The sequence below is a fragment of the Schistocerca gregaria genome, chromosome 8, assembly GCF_023897955.1.
Source record: "Schistocerca gregaria isolate iqSchGreg1 chromosome 8, iqSchGreg1.2, whole genome shotgun sequence".
Taxonomy (NCBI): domain Eukaryota; kingdom Metazoa; phylum Arthropoda; class Insecta; order Orthoptera; family Acrididae; genus Schistocerca; species Schistocerca gregaria.
The window spans coordinates 113,895,063-113,920,338 of record NC_064927.1 but is presented as its reverse complement, the minus strand read 5'-3'; the positions used below and the strand labels follow the sequence as shown (position 1 = coordinate 113,920,338).

The 25,276-nt window shown below is 39.8% G+C and overlaps 1 protein-coding gene across 2 annotated transcripts in view; it reads right to left on the bottom strand.

The window, feature by feature from the left end:
• The window catches only part of LOC126284038 (cholesterol transporter ABCA5-like), a 333,206-nt gene that overhangs the window by 83,706 nt on the left and 224,224 nt on the right, over nt 1-25,276 (bottom strand). For both annotated transcript variants that reach the window (XM_049982602.1, XM_049982603.1), the window contains exons 23-24: nt 23,467-23,803; nt 17,195-17,469 (exon numbers count right to left, since the gene is read on the bottom strand). In XM_049982602.1, the coding sequence (XP_049838559.1) occupies nt 17,195-17,469; nt 23,467-23,803 (612 nt within the window). The remainder of the gene's footprint in view (nt 1-17,194; nt 17,470-23,466; nt 23,804-25,276) is intronic.

Below are 25,276 nucleotides of genomic sequence, written 5' to 3'. Positions count from 1 at the left end.
TTAGTCAGGTATACTACAGTGTTTTCAATCACCACCCAATGTGGGCTTTCAGACAGCATCACCCAATCAAATACTTAATATTTATTAAAAGGAATACCCCATTTCTCAACATAATAAAATGTTAAGATGTATAAAGCATTATCTCTTCCTTAAAATTCAAAATCAAATTAATTATTTCTTTAATTCTTTCAGGTTCATCTTGGTCGGCATGCCAATAAAATTGGCAGTCTTCCTTTCATTCAGACATCTTTGAGTGTCTATTAACATATTTCTCATTTCAGTTATCAACACTTTATTCTTCTCCAGGCTTCTTACATATTTTTTCAAACAGAGTCAAGTTTCATTTCAAAAACATGAAATGACTAGTTAACTGAAAAAATCTGAGATTATTTCAGGTTGTCTGTCTTTGACATCAAAAAACTGTTTTAATGGAATCTGAAGCTTAAGAATTCTCTCAGCTCAGACATTAGCAACAGCCATCTTGTTTTTTGTGTAAGTAAAAAGAGAGTGATTGATATCAATGTATAAGAAAACTCTTTCACCTTTTTTGTTCTTATCATGCATATTGAAAATAATTAAATATTTTCATGATGAATGTGTTGTGACAGTGCCACGACATTTAACAGTGTCACCACGACAGTACGCGCAAACGGCGATATAGGCGCTCCACAACTCGGCTGAGCACGGGAGCACCACCTAGCTACGAACGGCACCGGCCGCATGTCACGGCACGGCAGTCGAATACGAGATACTGAGTTGTTGTTATGTAATCAGCTATTGTTTCTAAGAGAGAGTGTTGAATATCCACGCAATTATTGGTGATTAAAGGTTATAACACTTTTTGGCGACGAGGATGGGATATTTTCACTGCATTGTGGATTTGCGTGTTCGTGACGGGACAGACATGGAACAGCTAATGCAAGCACTCATTGAACAACAAACACAGCTGACGGCTGCGATTCAGGTGTTGTCGATGTCGCTTACTCATCGGCTGTCTTCCTCTACTCCGCCTCCATTCCCTCCTTACAACGAGGCCGCTGAAGACTGGGAGGATTATGAGAAGCATTTGCGGCAACACTTCTTGGCTTTCGGCGTTGTCGACGCTCCTATGTGTAAGTCGTTATTTCTATCTTGGATTTCCCCACAGATCTATCAGCTGCTATCTCAGTTAGCCCCTCTGTGGGAACCTGCCTCTCTGTCCTTCCAAGAAATGTATGACTTATTGTCTATTACCGAAAAAACACCCACGTCGTTGGTGCCTGCGTGGCGTTCTACCGGTGTCGTAAACAGCCCCATCAATCTTACCGGGCTTGGGCGGCCGAACTACACGGTCTGAGTAGGAAATGTCAGTTTGTCACGGACACTCATCACGAGTCTTATACTGATTCAATGGTTAGGGACGCTATTCTACGGCTTGCTCCTGACAAAGAAGTTCAGCAACGTGCACTACAACTGCCAAACCTGTCGTTGTTGGAAGTTCTAAGCATCGCTCAATCCTTTGAAGTGTCTCACGCTGCTGGCGCGCAAATAGACGTGTGGTGTGATGTAGGCGCTGTACAGTCAACTCTTGACATGGACAATTTGCCTGTTTCACAGGAGAATGAAGATGTGGCGGCGGTTCACTAGCGTAAACAACATCGCGTTGGGCTGCAACGCTCGCAGCGAAACCAGCAACCACAGAAGCCGGTTCGTTCCGCACTTCCTTTTTGCCCCCGTTGTTTCGTACAGTATGACAGGGCCGTGTGTCCGAAACGTTGGGCCACATGTAATTCATGTAGGAAAAAAGTCCACATTGCTTCCGTGTGTCAGTCCCCTAAAGTTCCTGTCGACGAGGACGAGGCATTGGACATGGATATTCACTGTGTGCTTTCTCAAACAAATAAGTTGTTTGTTACTGTTCGTGTTCTGGATGAAGACATCTGCATGCAAGTGGACACTGGCTCTGCAGTAACTCTCATTAATTCTCGCATGTATTTGGAGTTGGGCTCCCCTCCTTTGTCTCCAGTTACGTGAAATCTGAGGACTTATAATAAACAGAAAATTCCTATCATGGGCCAGTTTGATGCTTCCACTGCCTACAAGTCTGTTGTTCGGCCCCTCACGTTTTATGTGGTGGATCATGCAGGCACTGAAAACCTGTTCGGTTATGATGCTTTCCAATTGTTCGGGTTCTCTATTGATGATGATGTGCACCTCATATCTGAGGATATTCCGTATCAACAGCTGGATGGGTTGTGTTCTGAATTTTCGTCCGTGTTCTCTGCTGGTCTGGGTTGTGCCAAGGATTTTGAAGCCCACATTACTCTTAAACTTACGGCTCGCCCTAAGTTTTTTCGGGCACGCCCTATTCCGGTGGCGTAACGTGCATCTGTCAAGGCTGAAATAGACAGGTTAACAGCTTCAGGGATTCTCCTTCCTGTTACCTGCAGTGCATGGGCATCTCCGATTGTGGTGGTTTCTAAACCAAACGGGAGTCTGCGATTGTGTGGTGATTTTAAAGCCACTGTCAACGCTCGGAACCTCATTGAGACTTATCCTCTTCCCCGTCCTGAGGAGTTGTTTACCAAGCACGGTGGGGGCTAGTTCTTTTCCAAACTTGACTTATCGGAGGCTTACCATCAGTTGCCGTTGGATGCTACTTCCAAGGAATTTCTCGTTATCAACACTCCTTGAGGGTTGTATCAGTACCAGCGGTTACCATTTGGTGTCGCTAGCGCACCGGCCATTTTTCAGCGGTTTTTGGAACAGCTCACAGCTTCCGTTCCCGGCTGCATAAACTATCTGGATGACATTGTTGTCATGGGGGCCTACACTGAGGAGTACCTTCGTAATTTGCGTTCACTGTTTCGGGTTTTGCATTCGGCTGGGTTGAGGTGCAATCTGGACAAGTCACAGTTCTTCCAACCCTCCATTGTGTATCTTGGTTTCCACTTGTCCCGTGAGGGTATACGTCCTCTACGTCAGCACGTTGCGGCCATTAACGCTCTACCCCGGCCGTCTACAGTCAAAGAACTTGTGCGTTTCTAGGCAAGATTGCTTATTATAACAGATTCATTCCATCCGCAGCGGCGGTAGCTTGTCCTCTGCATCAGCTGTTACGCAAAAACGTCCCTTTCTGTTGGTCTGACGAGTGTGAGCAGGCTTTTGTCCACCTGAAGGCTCATTTGCAGTCGGCGCCTTGTCTTGCCACATTCCGTCCGGGTCAGCACTTGGTTCTGGTGACTGATGCGTCACAGTATGGACTAGGGGCTGTTCTCGCCCATCGGTATGAGGATGGGTCGGAATGACCCATTGCCTATGGTTCCAACACCCTCAACGAGGCGCAACGGCATTATTCTCAAATCGAAAAGGAGGCGCTCGCTATCATTTATGCTCTAAAAAAGATCATCGTTTTTTTGTATGGTTCTAAGTTTCACCTCATCACCAACCACAAACCGCTGGTCTTTCTGTTCAACCTATCGGCATCGCTTCTGGATAAGGCAGCTCGCCGCCTGCAATGTTGGGCCTCATACTTGTCTCGTTTTCACTATGAGATTCACTATCGCCCCACGGCCCTGCACGCAAATGCTGACGCATTGTCACGTTTGCCGATGGGCCCCAACCCGGTTTTCGATCGTGATGAACTACTCTGTTTCCACATTGATGAGGAAGAACGTCGTGCGGTTGAGGGTTTCCCACTTACAGGTTCGCAGGTCGCGTCGGCTACTGCATGGCACCCGGTCCTACGTCGGGTGATCGGTTTTGTTCAACGGAGTTGGCCGGACAAGACCAAGGGCCGGGCATTGGATCCCCTTCGCAGCTACCATGCCTTGCGTCTTCGTCTGTCTGTTCGTGATGGTGTTGTTCTTCTGGCCACGGATGGCGCATCTCCACAGGTCGTGGTGCCAGCCTCTCTTCGCAAAGATGTTCTCAAACTGTTGCATGAAGGTCATTGGGGTATTTCTCGGACTAAGTCCCTGGCCCGCAGGCACGTTTATTGGCCCGGTATTGATTCAGACATCGCCCACATGGTTGCTGCATGTGGTCAGTGTGCTCAACAACTGGCTGCACCTTGTACAATGCCCTCTCCATGGCCTGATCCAGCACAGCCATGGAAACGGGTGCACACTGACTTTGCCGGCCCCTTCCTCGGTACTTATTGGCTACTGCTGATTGACGCCTTCTCGAAGTTTCCGTTTGTTGTTAGATGTCCGTCGCCCACCACTGCGGTGACGACGCTGGCTTTGTCCAAAATCTTTGCGCTAGAAGGTCTTCCATCCACGATCATCACGGACAATGGCCCTCAGTTCTCTTCGCAGGCCTTCCGTGATTTTTGTGCTGGACAAGGGATTCATCATGTTACAGCACTTCCCTTCCATCCGCAATCGAATGGGGAGGTCGAGTGCCTTGTCCGCACTTTAAAATGCCAGATGAAAAAATTCCTTAGTGATTTTTCCACAGATGATGCTTTGCTGCAATTTCTGAGTTCTTATCGCTTCACGCCTCTGGGTGATCATAGCCCTGCTGAACTCTTGCATGGCCGCCAACCGCGCACTCTACTGCACCTGCTTCACCCTGTCAGGCCTTGTGCTGTGTACCCTAGTGCGGGAAAATACTCCGTGGGTGCCGATGTGTGGGCACCAGGGTATGGATCTCGCCCTAAATGGATTCCAGGGGTGGTCAAGGCTCTTCGCAGCCACCGGCTTTGTGAAATACGTATGGACGACGGCACGGTTGTTCGCCATTACGACCAGATGCGCCCATGAGTGGTGGCCACACCGGTGCCAACGCCTCTTCCTTCGCCTCCACCAGCCCGAGAAGCCAGTCCTGTCGCCACTGCCGATCTACCGTACGTGTTGATGCAGTCGACGTCGCTACCGCTTCCGAGTATGCCGGAACCGGCCCCAGTCGCGACACCGCCTTCTCCGGGACACATCTCGCTGGAGCACACTCCCAGGTCCATGACACCTATGGATGCTGCTCCGGAGTTTTCACCCATCATCTCATCCAGGAGGCACGATCCATGCACGAGCTTCCATCCTGGACATTTTCGACCATTTTCTCGTGTCTCTCCGCGGTATCTTCTCGGGGCCTCACAAGAGGACATGGATGTCTCCGCACTGTCCATGTCTCCAAGAAAGTGAGTGTGACAGTGCTATGACATTTAACAGTGCCGCCACGACAGTACGCGCAAATGGCGATAGGGCACTCCGCAACTCGGCTGAGCGCGGGAGCGCCACCTAGCTACGAACGGCGCCGGCCGCATGTCACGGCACGGCAGTCGAATACGAGTTACTGAGTTGTTATCATGTAATCAGCTATTGTTTCTAAGAGAGAGTGTTGAATATCCACGCAATTATTGGTGATTAAAGGTTATAACAGAATGTTTCATTGTCTACAATCCAGACTCCAAAAGTGCCTGATATGGGCAGTACCACATATACTGAAAAATAATTAAATGTTTTTACAATGCTTTTATCAGTGTTGATAGTTAAGACTTAAGCAGCACTTGTTATGGGCAGGACATCCAATCCCTTCCACATTTTTTCTAATGCTTCTCTAATTTGGTGAAACACATTCTGCTGCCCATGTCAATGAAGCACATTGAACTTGATATTGGTACAGTCTCCACAAAAAATGATGAATTTATGTGATGGAATTTGCAGTTGTCTTAAGGTGTCTACACAAAACTTTGCAACTGTCTTCAGTGTTCATTATTCAGTGAATCAAACTTCAACAGCTTCTATTGAATTCTGTCAGTTTCAATAAAGTAGTGAAAAACTAAAGAAAACATCTTTTCCGCCTTGTGGTTCGATGCATCGGTGCCCATGCCATAAAATGAAACGCCTTGCAATTGATTTATGCATTCAGACACAAAGTGTGGTGGGAGAATATTTTTAACAATTACTGTAGCTTTGGTCCTAGCTGTAGACTGCTTTTTAGTGACTTTGGAGCCAAGATACATTGCAGCATTCAGTTTTACAGTACATTCAAGAGAACTGAAGAACTGATGATGCTTGACAACTTTATAAGCTGTTGTTAGTTTTGCAGGAGAAATGAAGAATTCTTCTTGGGAACTTTCTTTAATGATGAGTGTAGAAATAGGCTTTAAAGGTCAATAATACTGTGAATCTATTTGTATCATTCTTCACAGAAATGTGATGCCTCGCATCTGCCTTACCTCCATGAGTTACAGAGATGAAACAGCTTCAAATTTAACACAACACTTCCTGATCTGTACATTCTTCCTTTAGAAAAGGCTATTCTTTTGCACAATCATCCAAAAAGTGAAGCTTTCTCTTTCCATCCTTAGGCATTTTTGTAAGCTATGATGGTAAACAATCGACAATAATACTTTAGTCACTGAAATTCAAATCACTATACAGTTCATGCCCTATATATCTGCAGTAGACATTTCAAACTTAACTAACTTGCAGTCTTTCCTCATGTTATATTTAGATAGAACCAATATTATGAAAAGGATAGTTCATACTCACCATGTAGTGGAGATGCTGAGTCATAGATAGGCACAACAAAGAGACTGTAGAAGAGTGTGCTTTTGGCAAACAAGGCTTTTGTCAAAAATAAACAACACGCGTTGAAACACACTCTCACAAACACAACTCACACACACATATGACCACAATCTCTGGCAGCTGAAGCCAGACTGTGAGCAGCAGCACACGGAGAGACAACCAGGTGGGGTAAGGAGGGGGCTGGTGTGGGGAGGAGGATAGATAGCAGGGTAAGGGTGAGTGTGGGGGACAGTAAAATGCATGCAAGGATGAGTTGGAGAGCAGGTAGGGCAGCTGGTGCAGTTGGGAGGTTAGGTAGAGGGTCAGGGAGAGAGGTGGGGTAGCAGATAAGGAGAAAAGTAAAAACTCTGGGTGCGCTGGTTGAATAGAACATTGTGTAGTGCTGAAATGGGAACAGGGAAGGGGCCAGATGGGTAACGACAATGACTAATGAAGGTTGAGGCTAGGAGTGTTACAGAAACATAGGCTACATTGAAGGGAGAGTTCCCACCTGCGCAAATCAGAAAAGCTGGTGTGGGTGGAAAGAATCCAAATGGCACAGGCTGTGAAGCAGTCACTGAAATGAAGGATGTCGTGTTGGGTAGGGTGTTCAGCAACAGGGTGCTCCAGTTCTCTCTTGGCCACAGTTTGTCAGTGGCCACTCATATGGACAGACAGTATGTTGGTTGTCATGCCCACATAGAATGCAGCACAGTGGTTGCAGCTTAGTTTATAGATCACATGACTGGTTTCACAAGTAGCCCTGCCTTTGATGGGATAGGTGATGTTTGCGACTAGACTGGAGTAGGTGGTAGTGGAGGATGTATGGGACAGGTCTTGCATCTCTGTCTACTACAGTGATATCAACTGTATTGCAAGGAGTTTGGGGCAGGGGTTGTATAGTGATGGCCAAGGACATTGTGTAGGTTTGGTTGGCGCCAAAATACCACTGTGACAAGGGTCTGGATGAATGGCCACCTACAAACTTTGGCCAAGAAACAACTGCACCACCCTGTCGCTGAGCACACTGCCCAACACAATGCTCTTCATTTCAATCGGTGGTTCACAGCATGTGCCACTTGAATGCTTTCCACCAACACCAGCTTTACTGAATTGCACAGGAGGGAACTTTCCTTGCAATATATCCTACATTTCCATAACACAACACTCCTGGCCTCAGCCTTCATTAGTCACCGTCACAACCCATCTAGCCTCTTCCCTGTCCATCCCCTCCCCCTACCCCTGTTGTCTCGCCCTCTGTCTCGCATCCTGACTGCCTACCCTCTCTGCACCTCGTCCCTGCATGCTCCCATTACTCCCACTAGCAGCACTTTACAGTTCCTACTACTACCCTGCTCTCCCTGCCCCTTCCCACCCCAGCCTTCTCCTTACCCACACCCAGTTGCCTCTCCCACCATGCGCTCCTGCTCACAGTCTGGCTTCAGCTGTCGTAGACCATGATGTGTGTGCGAGTTGCATTTGCACGAGTGTGTTTCAGTATACATTGTCTATTTTTGACATAGGCCTTGTTGGCCAAAAGATCACTTTGAGACAGTCTTTTTGTTGTGGGTATCTGCAACTCAGTGTCTACGCTATATGGTAAGTAGCTACTATTGTTTTCCTAATACCGTCACATTCCCTCACTGTTTGTTTCGAAAGAATCATCTCATCAGATCACTGTTCGATCACGTACTACTTTATTCTTCCATGTGGTGCTGCTTAAATAGTTCCACTCCCAAACTACTGTAGAAATTTGGTATTTCCTTGAATCATGTTGCTAGATCTAGAAGGTGCTTGCATCATCACTGAGGCAGGATACACAATGTGCAGCACCATCTGTGAGATGACCTTCTCAACATAAACTTGTTGACATAAATAAAACTAACTGAGGCTGAATTTACATGTTGTGCTAACAGGTTGCGTTACTTCAATACTTGAGCCAAGTTTGTAACAGTATTTTGGAAAAATCAGGACAAAATTGGGTCTTGTCAGAATGCAACCCTAGGTGTGCCACAGTGTCACAATTTTGTAGTTGGCCAGGACAACAGGACAATGAAAGCAAGTGTGTGTGTGTGTGTGTGTGTGTGTGTGTGTGTGTGTGTGTGTGTGTGTGTGTGTTCCTGTACCAGCTAGCCTGAAGGACACCATCCAAAAGCTTGCAACAATTCCAGGTTGGTTTATGTGGCTACTGATCGTTCAGTGCCTCAGCTGTTTGGTGAGAAATTATAGTAATCATGAAAGAGTTGAGGAGGACATCAATCTCCCAAGAGTAGTAAATGTCAGTCATGGTGGAGAAATGTATATGGTAAAAAACAGAAACTAAGAAATAATATTTTGACACAACGAGTAAGGCAAATATAAAGTTGGCCTCTAGAAGTAGACACTATCACTATTAATTTAGCTACAATCACCAGCCTTATTCCCATTATTTCTTAAGAACAGCAATAATTGCACAGAGTCTAAATATTCTCTACAGGGTTATTTTTTCCAAGATATACAAACTCCGGGGATTGGCTGAAGAGAGGATACAGAACAAAAAAAGGTCTAGTGACCGTATGTCTGTAAATGCATGGTTTCCATGCTAGAGACCATTTATTAGGTCATACATTGTTACAGAGATTGGGGTACCATGCAGTCTCAGCTACAGAAAGAGTTGAAAATGGTTTCCATGTGCCTCAATGTATGCATGTACACTGCAGCATATTCTGCCTCACATGTTCACACTGGCCACACTGTATCCAAACAGTGTCAAAAGTAGTATGAAAATGCTGCTCCAGCTTCTCCACTGGGAATAGGCTCTGAATACACAATATTTTTGATATAGCCCCATAACATGAAATTTCATGGCTGAGTTGTGGTGAACGAGCATGCCACTCAACTGGACACCTTGTCCAATCCATCGATCAGGGAAGACACGACTGAGATGTGTCCGGATGTTAATGGCAAAAAGGGCTGGAGCACCATCATGTAGCAGCCACATAATCCTTCGAATCATCAATGGCACTTCTTCCAGCATGGGAGTGAAAGTCATCCAAAGAAATGCTGGCAGTTCCAGCCTATTAGGCAATGTGGAAGGAAGACTGGTCCCAAAACATGATTGCCAATCATCCCGGCCCATACATTCCAACTGGACTGATGCTGTTGATTCACTGTCACCATACCATGGGGCTTCTGCATACTATCCCACAGAAGACTGCTATGAAAGTTGAAGATACCATTCTGTGTAAAGGTGGCCTCACTTGTGAACAGGATGGATGACACAAGTCCCAGAATCGTGGTTGCCTGGTGAAGAAATCAGTGACAAAACGGTGTGGAAAGTCTGTTGCTAGTAAGCACTGCAAAAACTGTAAGTGATAAGGGTCTTAGAGAATGTTCCAGACAGTCATCTTGCTTACACTGTACTCGTGGGCCAACTGCCTGGCACTGATACGGCAGTCGACTTCCACATTGTTAATCACATTTTCCTCCAAGTCTGATGTCCGAACATTTCGGGCCCATCATTCATGATTTCCTACTTCCTGACATGACCCTGTCTCAGACAAATGGCAAAACACTGTTGAAAACATCGAGTGCTGTGTTTGCTGTTGGTCGGGATAAGTCTCCTGATTCAACCTTGCTGCCCATCACCCATTGCCATTTGCCTTTCTGTAAGTAAACACCATATTAGCAAGCTCTCTATTCGAATACAGAACCACAGTGTACAATGATGTATCACATCCACTACAAGGTGACTTAGCAAGAAAAGTGAATTGGACACAACATTACCAATTATTATGACAGGAAAGTGCACTGGAACATGACACGTAGGGAACAGAACCACCCTCTGGGCAGAAACTATACATACTGTAACTGTGGCTGGATGGTACAGCATGCATTAGATCACAGTTTCTTTAATAATGTATGATTGAATGAATGGTCTCTAGTATGGAAACCATGCATTTCCAGATATAAGTTCGTTAAACTTTTTCTGGTCTATATCCTCTCATAGATCAATTCCTAGAGTTTGTACACAGTGGAAAAAATGACCCTGTACAGCATTTCACACTTCAAATGTAAAGTTATGTTGTTGCCTCCATTTCACGTAACTTCACACAGGAGTATGGAGCATATCAGAAATTTTACTCATATTGTACTTGCATATCTGTGTCGGTCGTAGTTCAAAAGTGATTTCACTTTCCAGGATGCATACAATGTCCCCCAAGATGCATACACTGTACCAGGTTAATTGCTTCCTCCAGATGAATTCTTTCAGTACCTTCATCTGCTTCGTTGAGCCATCCTAGCAACTTTGGAGGGCTCTCCCAGGTACAGTGTCACAAGTAATGTAGCACTTTCTTTGTCTAAAACACTCTAATCGCACATTCTTGTGATGTAGCCTCACTCTTTGTTGTACATCCTAATTAAGATTTCAGAACATACACATCAACACCCTGCAGTGACATTAATGTAATATTATAGGAAATGACTTTCCAATCAATTCTTTATTCGGATCAAATCAATAAAAATCTGTATATGATCTTCTAATAATTTCCGGGTATGCAGCCGGATCCCATCGACATTCTGCCACAATACGTCTTGCCAATAATCTTATAAATCGTGACAACGGCTTTCAGCTGTATAAAAATTGGAATCCTGTTATTAAAATTATACAATCACAGCACAATCAACAGCATCATTCAATACTCAATGACTAAATTATCTTTTATTTTCACCACCGAGGGCAGCACGTACAACTCGGCTATGCCGCGCATGTCAACACCTGACGCATGCACTGTAGGATGCCAGTACATTTCCCATGCGCGAGATTCGGCATAAATACTGCGACTGCACCTGGGGTCTTCAGTAGTTGTGTATTCACCTGATGATGGCCAGACGTCTCTGGGCCGAAATATCGTGGCAGAATGTCGATGGGATCCAGCTGCATACCCGGAAATTATTAGAAGAACAAATACGACGGGAAAATTTCAGAAGTCACATCTGTATATGACTTTCACTCACTATGCAACTGATATGCACTGTACATATTGAACACCACCTAAACACAATTTTTTTTTTTGACGCTTTCTGTTCACCAATGGACTTGTGCCTTAATCCTACAAAATATTGTCCCTGTATTAACTTAATTACAAAATGTACATATAGCCACCTCGGCCACATAAAATTGCCATCAAATTGAGCATAGCTCTAACAGCTCTAAGGCGGTCTTATTTATATCTATTTTTCCTCTGAGAGACTGTTTAATGCTGCAGCCTGTTTCACTGCATGACTTTGCTGCTCCATCCCTCAAATGTTTTATTTAAGAACTCAGTTGTAGCAATCTTCTTTTTAACAGTCTCTTTACCATCATATTCTCCTTCTTGCCTTTATTTTTGATAACTGTATTTATCCCTCTACTTGTGACACACCTACACAGGTGTATGACTTTTTCTATTCTTGTGGCTGCAGTCTGTGTCACATACATATATGTTGACTTTAAAATGAAATAAAGTTCATTATTTATATAAAATTTGTTGGTTCCTTATTTATTCAAGGGATTTTTTTTAGTGGTGAAGGCTGATAAAGCACAACACAGATGTAGCAACAAGAGATGGTTCAGCAGGGGGGAAAATGACAGATGATTAATTATTTGCAACTTAACAGCCATTATCTGGTTCTTAGCTCACGCCTGGTACCATTATCTATGACAGCAGCAGCACTTTCAGACTGGCCAATTCAATATCACAGGTGTTGAAGCTCAAAATCCATGCAATCCACGCTTCAATTAGTTTCAGTTATATTATCATTTTTAAATTCATTCTTGAAGTAAGGCAATCATTCTTTATTTCTGAAATTTGAATTGTTATTATGAGTAGTTAAGCACCACTAACACAACGACTTCTATCCAGGACAAAGTGTGTGGTACTATAGTTCTAGAATTTGGAGAAATATTTATCACTAAGAAGTTCTAACCAACTGAATTATAGTTGTTTGAAACTAAAACCAAAAATATGATATTTAATATGCAACAACTTTAAAGTTTATTTAACGTGTGGACTCCACTAACATGAAAAGTGATTGTGAAAAAGAAAAACTGTCATGATCCATTCTAAATAAACATTTTTACGCAGCAAAAGAACTTATGAAAATGTGGACTAACAGAGTCTCATCTCAATGTAATAAATACTGATGATTTCCCTCTCATGCCCTTTTGTTTTCTTTTCTTGAGTCAGATCATCACGAGTTAAATGTCTGGTATGATTAGTTTAATTTCCAACTTGTTACACAGCTTGCATAAAATCTGCCATAATTTCTCTTTTTTTATGTGAACATCTAGCCATAGTAAAAGAAAACAAACATTAACGTGCATCAATAAAGGTTTTGCGCATCTACAACCCAAAAGAAATACTACACTAGCTAAAAAATCTACTAATCTCAATGCCATGAATTTTAAAAGAGGAAATGATGCAAGAAGGGAAGTTAACTTATAATTCTCTGGCTATCTGTTTTATAAGTTACCTGGATATCTGTTGCCATTAGATGGAGTTATATAAAGCATGACATAAATTAATGAAACACATCATTTAAAATAATCTCACTAAATGAATATAAATTAAAATAACAAACTTACTGCTATAAATTATAGTTCAATGTGTGTAATTAGCAGTGTTAATCATATTATTAATTTTATAATGATAGCTATGTTCATTTGAAGGTAATATCAAAATGTATAACAGAAAGCAATCTGATGGTCTGCACACAATTTGTTGTAAAAAAAAAATGCCTATTTACAATAGTATCTAAGATCCACACAATTTTCATTGACAGTGTTTAAAATGATAGTCCAAAGATGTACACCACTATCTAAACCAAATAAGAGTAACTTTAATATGGTACATTATAGATGAATCACAATTCATTTCTTTTTAAGGTTTATCACTTGATTAATTTGCTGGAAACAGAGGGCAAATTGAAGTTGGCAAGATGACAGGTAAAAGAACTGATCCCATGGCTCTGTCAGAAGAATAATCCTGGTATTCAGTTGCAGAATTCTGAGAGTTGACAAGACATCAAATATGTGGGATCATAACAGAAACATCCCCCTCACCCACTTTTCTAAAACTGCAACAACTTGCTCAGTGTTTTCAGCCAGTACTGAATGGAGTGATCCTGCACCCCTGGCAGAACTGGCAAAACTGCTCATCCCCCATCCTGTACATTTCTATAATTTTGTCTACACTCTGATCTATGTATACACATATTTCTGTAGGGACTTTACTGGTAGGCCCAGTAAAATGACTGTCCAGTGAAATTTTAAATGAGAACTAAGTGAAATAAAAATTTAGCACAATGATTACCAAAGAAACTTAAGATTTTTGATGGTTTACGATATGTCAGAGTTTCATTCAAGCTGGAACACCAAACACATAAACACATGGCAGAACACGGAACTTACTGTTAGGTCAACAGAATACAGCTTAGGCAGAATGACTAACAATTCTGGTAATATTACTAATCAACCACAGACAGATTATTCTGGACTTTTTTCATTCTCACTGCAGAACACATTGACCAAAACTTGGGAGCACAAAAAATATTAGCCGGAGAGGTAAGTAAGTAAATTACATTAAGTCCCCCCACTTCTATTGTTTGCTTTCTCCACCATCATGCCCCAAAGCCAGTCCTCATTTGGCACAAATCTGCAAAAACTGGAAGCCTTCAGTCATACAGCATATTTGTTTCAGCACTAACTCACCAGCCTTTGAGAAGCAGTGAATCAGGAGCAAGTCCAATGTTGAGCACAAAGAGTAGGAGAAATCATATATCTCCCAATTAATTTTGAAACTGCCTGTAGTTCTTTTTTTTTTTTTTTTTTTTTCTCCCAATAAATTTTTGTGTCTCTTCTGCACCTGTGCTCTTGGTGGAGACCTATTTCCATCACAAGCCCTCTATGGTCCTGCTTCTGACATAATGTGATGGCCAAGGGCAATTCTAGAAGTTGGTCAAGGGAGGGGTTAATGGGGGGCGGTGGCGAGGGCGAGGGCGGGGGCGGGGGTGGGGGCGGGGGGCGCGGTGCGGGGGGCGAGGGGTGTAGGGTATGGAACATGGCTTAACAACTGGAGAGTTGGGGTCCTCTATCGACAAATTGGTAAAATTTGGTGTTGCTTAAAGTAGTTTTTGGTAACTGTTTTGTAGTTCATGGTAAAAAATGTAGTAAGCCATTTGCCGCTCTTATTCTTTTGTTAAAATGTGTTTGAAATACATTGTAACCTATATTGCTACATACTTATTTTTAAAAAAATGATTGAAACTGTTGTAGTACTATATTTGCTGATTTCTGAAGTCATTTTCTCCAGTGTAATATGATGCTCCATAGGGGGAGGGGGGACATAGCCCCCATAGTCCCCCCCACCATCCCTGGTGATGGCTCAAAGAAAATCAAGACTTAGTCTCCATTAGCTTAACATAAAGTTTACAAGTCCATTAAAGGCCATTTAAGCAAATTGGATTATGTCAACAGAACTCCACTCAGGGTCACAAGTGTGAGACATTTATTCTTTTATAAAAGTTACAAGTAAATAATATAAAGTCTCAACACAGCAGTCTCTCGTTATTAAGTAAAGAATTACTTCTCAGAACACATTTTCACTATTCATATTGCACAAGACACTACAAGAGAAATCAAGCAATATGCTCCAGGCATAGATTCTATGTTACAGTTTACACTATCTGCTGATGGTGCCCAACTTACGTCTGAAGGCAACATGCTAACCCTGTCGATTACCCCTCTCTCTTTTCTGAGAGAAGGAACTTGTTCACGAGCCAACATTAGGACACACTGTGTAGTATTTTTATTTTCACTAATACACAGAATGTTAAGAAATGCATGACGTTCATTTGAGTGTGATGGACATGCAAGACAACTCACAGTTAACTGCCTCATGCAAGCCAGCTATTCCTGGTAGTTAAGTGAAATGACATCCACAAAAAAGGAAGCTCATGAAATAGCACCATGAAAGAGAATTTCTAAATCTATAATATAAAATTTCAATTCCACTGCTCTCACATATCTGAAGAGATGATAATATTAATTGCAATTCTGTCATGCATTAGATAGGCCAGAATGTAAACAGACCCTACTGAAATGCTGCTGTAATCAAATCTATATATACAAATCATTATGAGGACAAGTTTTGCTGTTCAGCATAATATATGGTAGTAACTGAACACATGGGATTTTGTGCATCTTGAATTACCTTTCTTTAACTTACAAGTATTGGTTTGCTACTACAGAATCAGATCATATTTAACAGTACTGAACACAAAGAATTGCTACCATCCTACAGAAGTAATATGTTCATAGTTAATGATTTCTTTCAAATAAATTACTTAGAGACTTAAGATAATTGCATGTGAGAAATGAAATAGAAAGCTGAGGTATGAGGACTGAAATTTAATTTAAAGAGAATAAGGATGATGTAATTGTAGAGGATGAACTACACTATTCATGTAATAAAGGAAGTAAGTTTGAAAATGTGCTGGTAAGAATGCATCAAAAAGAACACTCCAGAGAAAAATAACTTTTATAAAGCAATGAAAGGTAAATATGTTGCTCCATGGAGAACTTGCACAAAAATATGACATTCAGCAAGAAAGTGCATGCAGTGTGCACCATTATTATAATTATATTAAAGAGATAAGGGAAAGAAAAATGAAGAGTAAGATATAGAGACTGACACATGTGATGAACAAGAGAAATGAAAAACTGGAAATAGACAAAACTGGAAAAGAGGCAAAGGATGGAGAAGGGTGGAAGAGAATGGAACAGAATAGCACATGATGGAAAAGAATGCTGAATAGAAATGAGAGGAGAGATGACTGCTACTCTAGATTCACAGTGTGCCCTGGTCACAGTGTACCCTGCATTATGAGAGAAGGAAGCTACAAATTCTATATCCTTCTGATGTTCTTTATCTCTCATTGCTCTCTTGTGCCATACATACACCTTTAAATTGAATGATCTACATTTTTCTCAAAGTTTAAAGTCAGAGAGTTCTATCACTACATTCATACAATCCCTCAGACTATTACAGCCAAGCTCATGTTTTAGTCATTCTCAAACCCACAAATGTGGAAAATTATGTTGCACCACTTTATGCACAAGAGAAAGGATCAGCTACTAAGAAGTGTGACTGTGGGCTGTCATAGCTGCTAATCACCAACTATTTCTACTTTTTGGTGCCTGAAAAACATAACTTTTTACCTAGTAAGCCTCAGTCTGATGAGTAATGCCTATAAGTCAGCATTTTAATTTACAAATTGGTGACTGCAAACACTTAAATATATGCATCCTTAAGTTCCTAACTTCTTGCAAATCATGTTGTCCTATTATTATTTCTCATCTTTGGCAGGACCAACAGCATTACCTTCATTACAGTCAACTTGAATGTAAACACTCTCTTCAGTCTTCTATTTTTATCTATCTATACAATCCAAGCAACGTTTGTAGCTCTGGTTTCCACTGCGGTATGCTCTTGTTAATGTTTTCTTGCTATTTTCTGTCTAGTATTAAACCCAGATTTATCTATGTGTTACTACATTAATGGAAACTTTCTTTAAATGGAGTCGCTCTCTAACAATCATGCACTCTTTCAGGTGAAAGAAATATTTATATAAAGTGCAGATTTAAAACAACATTAATTTCAAATACCAAGAAAACTTACAAATAAATATTTGAAGACATCACTGGTCCTCCCACCAGACTTTCTGACATCCAGTATAAGAAGCACAAAGAACCAGAATGGTATGTGCAGAAGTATTCCAACCAACATTACAATCACTTCTTCAGTGAGGTAATCACCAACAGTCAAATAGTTACAAGCACTGTTCACACTGCACATGAGGTGCACTCGATCCACAAAGTATACAACAGCATACGGTATATACATCGTGTTCAGGAGGGAGAACACGACATGCAACGCCAGCGCCGCACGCCCTCCTGAAACACAGCAGTCATTTCAAATTCACTATGTCATCATAAAATATCACTAAAAAGGAGAGATAAACTGTTTGTGTCTGCTTAAAGGCTAATAAAGTCTGAACTAACATTGCGAAAAGCAATTTATTAATCTCTGTTAGTTAAGTTTAAGTGTACAACTGAAATCTTATATGTAAAATTGCACACCTCTCTGTAAAACTGACTCCAATATACTGACATGGTACCAAACTAATAAAAGAAGTACCACTTTCTGGCATAGTGCTGTAGTGTTTGTGCTGGGACTGAGTATTGTATATAGAAGATTCAGTCAGCTTCACTTTCATCATTTATTTTTGTTTTCTCTATCCTTCATTTTCCTTCTTTTTATATTTTTCCCTTCATTAATTTGTTTATGTACTGGTTTTGAATGATACTTGTTACATTCAGTGGTTTCTTTTCAGTTCCTTAGTTTTCCGCAAACTATGACTTCAGGTATATGAAGAAAACCTTAAGATGTTGATGGCAGAACAGTGTAAAAGAGCTGGCAAAAATGACTAGAGCACCCTTTCGCCCTTGGGATGGGAAACTTCCAGTCAAAGGTGGAAGTATAACTATAGATTAAAAGCATGGGGATGCAAAAAAAACAACTGAGGTAACCACAAGAAAGAGTATTCAAAAGCAATGTCTTCCCTAACTAAACAAGTGTTACAATGCACCCTCCACTAGCAAAAGTTTGCAGATTAGTTCCCTGTAACCTTCAGGAGGAGACTGCCCAGGAGGATCAATGTTACAACTTTTCTCTTCTTCAGAAAATATTTTGATTTTATCACCACTTCCCTTTTGTGGTTGTTAGTGATATTTTGCTGCTCAAATAGCAATACTTGCTTCCCACTTTCAGTATCTTAGTTCATAATCTGAAGTCCTCAGAATCATGTGAGTTAATCTGACAACACTGCATTAATCTTGTTTTACTTTTGTTGATGTTCAACTCATAACCCCTTTTGAAGATCCTATACATTCCATTCAACTATACTGCCAAGTCCTTTGCTATATGTAATAGAATTAAGATGTCATCATCACGCCTCCAAGCTTTTATTTCTTCTCCCTGAACTTTAATTCTTTTTCGAATTGTTACCAGTTACAGTTTGCTTATGGTATATGATGAATAATGCCAGGAATAGGCTAAAACCCCCTCTCATTCCCTTCTCAAATTCTAACTAACTTTTGTATCCTTCAACTCTCAGAGCTGCACTCTATTTTCTGCATTAGTTGTTGATAATGTTTCACTCGCTGCATTTTATCCCAGCTATCTTCAGAATTTCAGAATGCATACTGTCAAAAGCTCTAAATAAAACAACAAATGCTATACACGGTTTTGCCTTCCTTTGGTCTATCTTCTAATATAAGTCAGAGTGTCAGTATTGTCTGACGTAATCCTAAGTTTCTAAGGAACCCAAACTGATCTTGCCCAAGGTTAAATTCTATCAGTCTTCCCATTCAACATAAAATAAGGGAAAGGCAACCACTCACCTATAGTGGAATGATGTGTGGCACTTTCTTATGCAAGTGGTTCATGTCCGTATTTTACAAGCATTACATAACTGTCAGTTCCTATATCTTTTTTTTTTTTAATTCTTCTTGAAATCTTGGTGGTATTTCACTTGTCTCATATACCTCAAATATCAGGTGGTTGAATCTCACAAGAATCTCGATACTGCGGAAAGAATATTACCAACTTCAGGTGCCATGTTTCAACTTAGGTCTTTCAGTGCACTATAAAATAATTCTTTTCCAAGTATCACATCTTATCCTCATCTATGTCCTCATCGCTTTCTATAATATTGCCTTTAAATTTGTTTCCCTTGTATATAAATATTCCTTCCATCTTTTAACCTTCTCTTTTTGGCGTAGAACTGGTTTACCATTTGAGCTCTTGATAATCATACAGCTTGCTTCTCTTTTCTCCAAATGTTTCTTTATTTTCCTATATTTAGCATCTACCATTCCCATAGACACTCATGCCCCCAGAGTGCTCTAGATATTCCTGCTTCACCATTTTGTACGTTCTGTCTCTTTTTAGGGATCTTTATTCATTTTTGCCAGCTTCATTAGCTGAATTTTCATATTTTTTACTTTGGTCAATTACATTTATTACCAATATATTAGCCAAAGATTTCTATGTGGCCTTGTCTTTTTGCATGTTTGATCCTTTAATGTCTTCACTATTTCATATATAGTATCTATCTTCCTGTAACATTCAGATATGTTTCCAAATCCTTGTTTATATGAATGTATGTTTATTATTATTAAGTTTTAGATATTTTGATATGAAACTGATTAGTACTGCTAACATAATGCTACAGAAAGTAACCATAACCTACTTGTAAAATTGACATATTCCATATATTATGATATATTTAAATCATGAATAAATTAAAAGTGAAATAAATATAAAATGATCTCTTTGAAAGTCACAAAAACCACTTGTCCTTTCAATTCATCCCAGTTCTATTGACTTAAGTTCCTACCTCTCTGCAGTTTCTTCTATTTAATCTGCATACCTGTAAGTTATGGTCACTTAAGAGTCTGCATCATCCCTGGGAAATGTTTTGCAGTTTTAAATCTGTGTTTGAAATCTCTGTCTCTTACGACTAACACTTCTTAAACCAAATATTTGCAGTTATTAAACTGTGGCATGTGTATAATTCTACTAGGCAGTTTCCAATTCCATTTCTTACTTAACTTCTTCCAAATATTTACTAAAGATTCTCTGAAACATGGACTAAATTTCTGTACATTGTTTCAGAGTCTTAATAATTCATGGCAGCAGTTGGTCTATTAATTTTGAGTAACCAATGAGAGAGGAGTGTACTTTTGAAGCATATCTTTCACAGTTGGAATTCACAAGACTACAATCTTATGATACCTGTTGGAGAGCAAATGTGAATGTCTGTAGCTCATTTGCTTTTATAATCAATTTTTACATTCAAATATATAAAGGTGTTGTGCTTTTAACATATCACTAGATGACATTTGCTGGTGCAGGTAATGTCAATAATTTTTTACTGCATCTATTTCTTTTTTTTGGGGGGGGGGGGGGGTGGGGAGGAATTACAGAGGGTTTACTGAGTAAAGAATTAGATCACACCATAAAATATCTTTGACAAAGAACATTGTCAATTATTTGATCAAACTTTTTGAAGAAACTATTACACTGGAACTATTACACTATCTTAATTTTTTCATATTAGTTGCTAGGGAATGAATGCCAAACAGTTAATCATCTCACAACAGAATTTTATGAAATGTTGGTGATGAGCACACTGTTTGAAAAGAAAGGGAAATAATACCAATTGTGGGTGAAATCGTGGACAGGAAGAAGAAAATCTCAAATTCTTCACAAGAATTTGCTTTATGAGGAAAAAAAGAACAACTAATATTATTTGAGAACTGATGAAAAACATTTCAATTTGGCCTTATGAAAGTAGCCCCTCCTATTTGCAACCAAGATGCCTATTTAAGAAATGCTATTTATTAATTTCATTCATCATCAAAGATTTTTTGAAAGCATTCATGATTTAAATAATGAAACTTCACTAGTTATTTATTTATTTTTACTGCAATCAGACAAGAGGACAGATTTATACTGTTTGATTTTCTGAAACATCACATAAAATACCTAGGTGAATATCTGCACTTGATACTCACAGCAAATTCTTGAAATACGTCATACTAAGCATGAAAAAAATATATATATAAATGCGGCAGTGTTTCTTTACTTAAACCATGAATACCATTTTTGCTGAAGATTGCTTCATGGTTAGGTAAAAAATTTTGGTAACATGCAAAAGTTATTGCAATTTGAAACATAGTACTCTAATTCTGCAGTGTACCATTTTACATATTGTTCCAAAAACATGTGAACCAAGACGTAACTCCAGAATGAGATTTTCACTCTGTAGCAGAGTGTGTGCTGATATGAAACTTCCTCGCAGATTAAAATTGTGTACTGGACCAAGACTCGGACTCGGGACCTTTGCCTTTTGCGGGCAAGTGCTCTTCCATCTGAGCTACCCACTTATGACTCACGCCCCATCCTCACAGCTTTCCTTCTGCCAGTGCCTCGTCTCCAACTTCCCAAACTTCACAGAAGCTCTCTTGTGAACCTTGCACAACTAGCACTCCTGGAAGAAAGGATATTGTGGAGACATGGCTTGGCCAGATCCTGGGGGATATTTCCAGAATGAGAAGGTAGAGCACTTGCCCGCGAAATGCAAAGGTCCCAAGTACGATTCTTGGTCCAGCACACAGCTTTAATCTGCCAGGAAGTTTCATATCAGTGCACACTCCGCTGCAGAGTGAAAATCTTATTCTGGAAACATCCCCCAGGCTGTGGCTAAGCCATATCTCCAAAATATCCTTTCTTCCAGGAGTGCTAGTTCTGAAATGTTCGCAGGAGAGCTTCTGTGAAGTTTGAAATGTAGGAGACGAGGTACTGGCGGAAGTAAAGCTGTGAGGACGGGGCTAAGTCATGCTTGGGTAGCTCAGATGGTAGAGCACTTGCCCGCGAAAGGCAAAGGTCCTGAGTTCGAGTCTCGGTTTGGCACACAGTTTTAATCTGCCAGGAAGTTTCAAGATGTAACTCACTTGTGGAAGAATTTATGAAGGTTAGGTTATGTTATTTAGACCACAAATAAATACATTTACTTCACTTATGTGTGCTTTATTGACAACACCTGGCGTTCAACAGCCCAATAAATTCCTTAGTCCATTTAATTTCTTCCTTACATCATCCACTCTGCAGCCACTTTGAATGCAACTGACTGTGGCAACTCTTATTTTAAAAGATTATAACTGCTTACTTGGAATTTAGTTGACATCATGCTTTGTGTTATGCATCTTTTGCATTTTTCATACTTTGCAATTACCGGTATAGTGCTAGCCATTCATGAAATATATTTTGATGTAATTTTCTAGGGTAAAGGCACTAAAGCAAATGACACAATAAGTACAGAATGGTCAACTTTGATCAAAGCTATACCCATGCTCTTATTCTATCTAAGATCTTGGATAAAAAATATCTTTCATAAAAGCTTCCCTAGTACATCATCAAAGGCTGATAAAAGGCCTTTGATCAAAATCTTTGACAAAGACATTTTACAGTGTAATACAGGCCTCAGTCTAGAATATATGCAAACATTGAAGGCAGACTTACAGCTGTGCCATTAGTATAAGTCGGCTAACTAATAAATTTTTTTAAAAAGTAATTTATTTCACTTACAGTTAAATTTTCCATCTTTCAAACACATTCATTTGATAAAGTCTTTTGCTAGTCATTTGACAATCTGGTAACTTGCTGTCGCACACAATTAGGCATTAATTCACAGAGTAAATCATCTTTGTTGAAAGATGCTAATCTTTCTGCACAGACTAAGAGCTTTAGTTGTGGGGAGAAGGTTGAAATATAGAGTACAAAAGTTGTGAGAACATGTTTCTTTAATATGATGAGGGGAAAGGGAGTACTGAAATGATGAAGGTACTTATGCAAATCCTTTAAGCTGAGCAATATTGTAATGAAAAATGTTGGTATAAGTCAATGTATAATGTATCACTAATACCCTCTCCCTCCCCCTCTCCTCTGAGGTTTTTGAAAACTGAAGTTTTATATGTACATAAGCAGAGGCAGGAAAATAGCCAATTTCAGTGCTATTTTTTGACATTTTCAGTGTTATTTTCAACCAATTTCATTGTAATTTTCTGTCAGTTTTGATATCAGTCTGTGATAGCTTAGTTTTGAACAACCAATGGCTGTTCTTTATTTTTGTCATATTTCATTGTTTTATAGTGCTACACTGAAAATTTACCAATCACTGGTTATTAACTATCAGTAGACTAGCTGCTATTTAAACAAGATATCAAAATAAGTTCATATTTCAGAGAATGGTTGATAGATATTTGGTAGATAATTAGTACAGACACTTATAAAGAAAGAAACACACAAAAATATGTATTACTCACCTATCCTAAACATATCAAGGAACATAACCAGAATGAAAGGAATTAGACCAAGGAAAGTAGCAATATTTGGCAAAATGGATTGTGCTGAATCCATCTTATCAAATATGTACGAGACGCAGGTTGCAAAGAGGATGGATGCAGGACAATAAAGGATAATAAGTGCCCCCAGAGTGCAGAAAGCTGGTGGCTCACGAAGTGATGGCAGATCAAACACAAAGATGAGTGCCAGCAAGGCTCCACAGATGAACAGCATAAGACCAATAAGAACCAGAAAATAGGTGAAGAAGTACATGAAAAATGACAGGCCATTCACTCGTAGCTGGTTCTTTGCTTTAATCTGTGGAAATAAAAATTAAACCGTCACTAAACCTATAAGATGGAAAAATAAAGTTATACTATCTACTTGCTCACCACAACAAAAAATGGCTAAATAAGAAAGACAACTTCAAATCTAAAATATTTTATGTAAACATAACTCATAAATTTAGAGAAATTAACTTAGTTTTTTCTTTCAGTTTATAGTACCAAGTAATATTTTTCAAACAATAAATTCTTATACATATTTGCAATGATAAGACATGAAAAACATATAGGAAGCAATCAATCTGACTACTACACATCAAACAACCTTTAAATTTTCAGTAACTAATACTGATCTTCAGCCTATGGTAAGTTGTGTCACACTAAACTGCAGTCAAATGTTTCAAATGGCTCTGAGCACTTTGGGACTTAACATCTAAGGTCATCAGTCCCTTAGAACTTAGAACTACTTAAACCTAACTAACCTAAGGACATCACACACATCCATTTGAATCTGAGACCGTAACGGCCGCACGGTTCCAAACTGAAGTGCCTAGAACCGCTCGGTCACCACGGCCGGCAAACTGCAGTCAAAACACATAAAAAGTGAATACAAAAAATCACTTGAAACAATTAACAGATTCAGTAATGTCAAGGAAATAAATAGTAAAACAGTACTAGGGACAAGAGTTGCTTCATCAGAAAGTAGTAGTTATTACAAGTGGGGGTGCCTGGATAGTTAATTTAAGAAGAATGAAAGATCTAAAGTAATAAAATTGGAATGAATGAAAATAGGCAAGATTCATTACAATTAGTCTGTTGCAAGAGTAGTCACACTCCAGACTAAATATCGCTGAATAGTTGTTCAGTTTTATTTATTTACTAAAATACACATTTTTCTTAACGCTAAAAGAAATAGCACCATATGGTTCACAAAATGCAGTATTTTCATTTCTCTGTTACATAACTAGCTGTTTTCTTTGCCTTTCCTTCTTGATGGTTAACGTTTACAATGTAGATATAAATTACCATCATACAGAAAGAAAGCAATTGGGTGCACAAGGAGGTAAATAGAAGAAAGAATGAAAAATACATAATTTTATATTATAGTACAATATATAAATGTTGTACTGAATTATACAAAGATAACATTATGTAAGATACTTGCAGGAGGAGAGAAGGTCAAATACTTATTGGATTCTAAAATAGAAAGCAGTTGAAAATTGTAGCACACAAATGATATCAATGAGAATTTATGCAAAACATTGCACTTTAAAAATATTTTGCTAAGAGTAGTACTGATGATTCATTATGATTTGTATTGCATGTCATTGGAGGCACCTGCTTGCTAGATTAGCTTTGAGAGAACTGCTATTAACATTACCTAAAGGTTCAGATTCATACTATTCCAAATTAGAATCAAGTGCTACTCAAATTCAAATTCTTGTAAATCTGTCATCTTGAAAGCAATTTCCATTTTTGTTAATTATAATTTCCCACTAGAAGCTGA